The sequence below is a fragment of the Arachis ipaensis genome, chromosome B05 (assembly GCF_000816755.2).
Source record: "Arachis ipaensis cultivar K30076 chromosome B05, Araip1.1, whole genome shotgun sequence".
NCBI classification, from domain to species: Eukaryota; Viridiplantae; Streptophyta; class Magnoliopsida; order Fabales; family Fabaceae; genus Arachis; species Arachis ipaensis.
Genome location: NC_029789.2, coordinates 149,660,575 through 149,663,462, shown reverse-complemented (window position 1 = coordinate 149,663,462; position 2,888 = coordinate 149,660,575). Strand labels below are relative to the sequence as shown.

The following is a 2,888-nucleotide window of genomic DNA, read 5'->3' as shown; positions in this document are numbered from 1 at the left end:
TCTTCAGTCTTAAGCATTATAACATCACAATATTCATGCACAGTGTAGACACATACAACATTAAGAATTCGATCCATTATTTACTTCAGCTAAATCTCAAAGCCGAATGTACTTAATACAAGGCAAGAAATGTCACTCGTAAGTCAAAGTCTTGTGTGTCTCATCACCCTTGGTTTAGTTAATTAGATATTTTGGGTATCCTTTATGTTGGATTGGATCATTGCGCCAATCCAAGTTGGGCATGCGCTGCTGCCTTACCATAACCATGCCCAAACCTACCATGGATTAAATTAACCATGTTTCTTTTCTTGGAATTAATATATATACTTTTGTGACCTAACAAGTGATGATTGGAGCACTGCACATCATATACTATGTGTCAACTTTAAAAAAACAAGGCTAAAGTTTCACAGTTGGATATTCCATGTCAAAAATTATAGTAATAAAATTAAATAAACAAAAGTTGGACATTAACCAAAAGACAGATCAACAGTTGAACTTAAATGACAAGTAACTCTTCCTGTTTGAGAGGAGACAACATAACACTTCTAAGGACCTCAAATTTTATTTAATATTAATATATTATATTCCAAGCATTAGTGATTGATATGGATATTCACCGAGTTACTGATTAACTTGCCTGAAAATGAAAAGTAATAATGTATTACTGGTCAGTTGTAAAATTTAATTGTTTTTTTAATTTTAGATTGTTCGAGTGAAAAACCTTGATAATAATTGCACCGACGAAGGGGTAGCAGGACAGGACGTCTACATGGGGCGGGGCCCATCCTCCCAATCGTATTCACATTCATTAATCACAACTTACTTACCCTTCCTTCTTTCCCTTCTTTCTCTACCATAGACTACCATTCTTCATCTTCTCCTTCTTCTTCTTCTTCTTCTTCTTCTCTCTCTTAACACTATTAACGCCCACACACACACACACCAACCACGCCATCGCAAACCCTTTCCTTCCTTCTTTCATACTTAGGCTTAGTCGGCGGTGCCCGCCTCACTCGCTCACACACATGTCGTCCTCCGGCGCCGGCAGGTACATGGCCTTCCCTCCGTCGCCGTCGCCCTCCCCCTCAGCCCCTCACTCCCCTCACATCTCCGGCCTCCGCTCTCCTGCCTCCTCCGCCCTCCTCGAGCACGACAAGTATTCTCTCGATCTCACTTCTTCCCTCCCTCGTCCACTAATTTCTACTTTCGAGCTTCTTTTTTCTGTTCTTATTACTATTCTTCCTCTACCCTTAAGTTCTCTAGTTATAGCTGTAACTGTAACTGGATTTCGTGCTTTTCATTTCCTGTTATTGCTCATGCCTTTTAAATCACCTGATCCAGTGGTTGACTCAATTTTATCCACAGAACATACCCCATCTTGATAATTACAGCATTCATTCAATATTGTTACTTGTTACTTGTTAGCCCTACCTGCAGAGGTTTTGTTTTTCCTGTGAATTTGAGTCCATTTACTCACTGGATACTTTTAACAACCCGATCTTGTTTCTTACACTACTGGAACATGACTTGACCATCCTCACTTTGTTGTAGTTTCTCCAACTTCATCTTCTGCTAAACAAATTGTCAACTTACATGTGGATTTGGATCTTGAAAATAAACTTGTTTTTATGATAAATAATGTCTTGATATCATCGGATGTTTTCCTTTTATTTTCAGATATCTCACTGAGTTATTGGGAGAACGTCACAAGATCAGTCCATTCATGGCTGTGCTTCCACACAGCTATCGATTGTTAAACCAAGGTCAGATCCCTTTCTAGATTATTATATATTATATTGTTGTTATTGTCAGTGCTGTAAGTAAGCTCTTAATCACCCGTTCCCCCCTTTTTTTTCTTATTGCATAAATCAGATCTGCATTTTTGCTGATAACCCCTTTTTCCAGCGTTTAACCACTTGTGTTGAATCTCTGGAAGTGTATGAGGCTCAGCACCTTTGCTTTGAGCAAATCTAAGTTTGAATATTTTATAACTAAATCATTATTTTATCAATTTTTTCTTTATAATGTTTTTAAGCTTCAGCCATGATACACTTTACAGATGAAGTTAAAGACATAGATGTATTTCTTCTATAAACTGTTACAAAGGATATACTTTATGGCTACGAAGCATAATCTTTTCTACAACAGCTTAGCATTTTCTTTGGCATAATATGTCGGAAGGTATTTTAAATTTGTATTCAATGGAATAAGTTATTCTAAGATCTTCAATTATACACCAACGAATTTCATGCCAAAGTAAATAATTTGGTCTTACCTGGCTGGAGGATGGTTGTAAAAGACTTGCAGTAGTAGACTCTGTAAATTTATTAATGGAAGTTACAGAGATAATAGAGGTTCTAGAACTACACTGAAGTATATGTGTGTTTACAATTGCATATTCAGATATTTATTAATATGAGTAAATACCCAAATTAGTCCCTAAGGAATTTCAGATTGGACACTTTGGTCTCCCAACAACTAAAATTCCTCAAGAATTACTCCCGTTGGACAGACTGGTCTTTTCGTTGTTTTCAATCAAATTTTTAATATGCATGTCGGGAAAATAAGTCCCTAACTTTTATTATAATACAAATAGGTCCCAAAAAATATCACTATAAGATGAATTAGTCTCCTTTAAAAACGACGAGGAGACCAATTTGTCTGACGGGAGTAATTCTTGAAGACTTATAGAGAATAAAATTTATTGGAGACCAAAGCGTCCGATTTAAAATTCCTTAAGGATCGGTTTGGGTGTTTATTTTATTAATTTTTGTATTACCTGATAAAGTTTGCTGAGATAGGAGAAATATGGAAAGACATGAGAGTGTAGCATACATATGAAGTGTGAAAGAGCTATATGAAGGATTTATTGGAAATGATTAACT

At 36.3% G+C, this 2,888-nt stretch overlaps 1 protein-coding gene across 1 annotated transcript in view; it reads left to right on the top strand.

Moving 5' to 3' along the window:
- The window catches only part of LOC107645065 (KH domain-containing protein At5g56140), a 12,485-nt gene continuing 10,406 nt past the window's right edge, over positions 810-2,888 (top strand). Inside the window, exons 1-2 of the mRNA XM_016349075.2 lie at positions 810-1,159; positions 1,681-1,766. Of these exons, the coding sequence (XP_016204561.1) occupies positions 1,029-1,159; positions 1,681-1,766 (217 nt within the window). The 5' untranslated portion in view covers positions 810-1,028. The remainder of the gene's footprint in view (positions 1,160-1,680; positions 1,767-2,888) is intronic.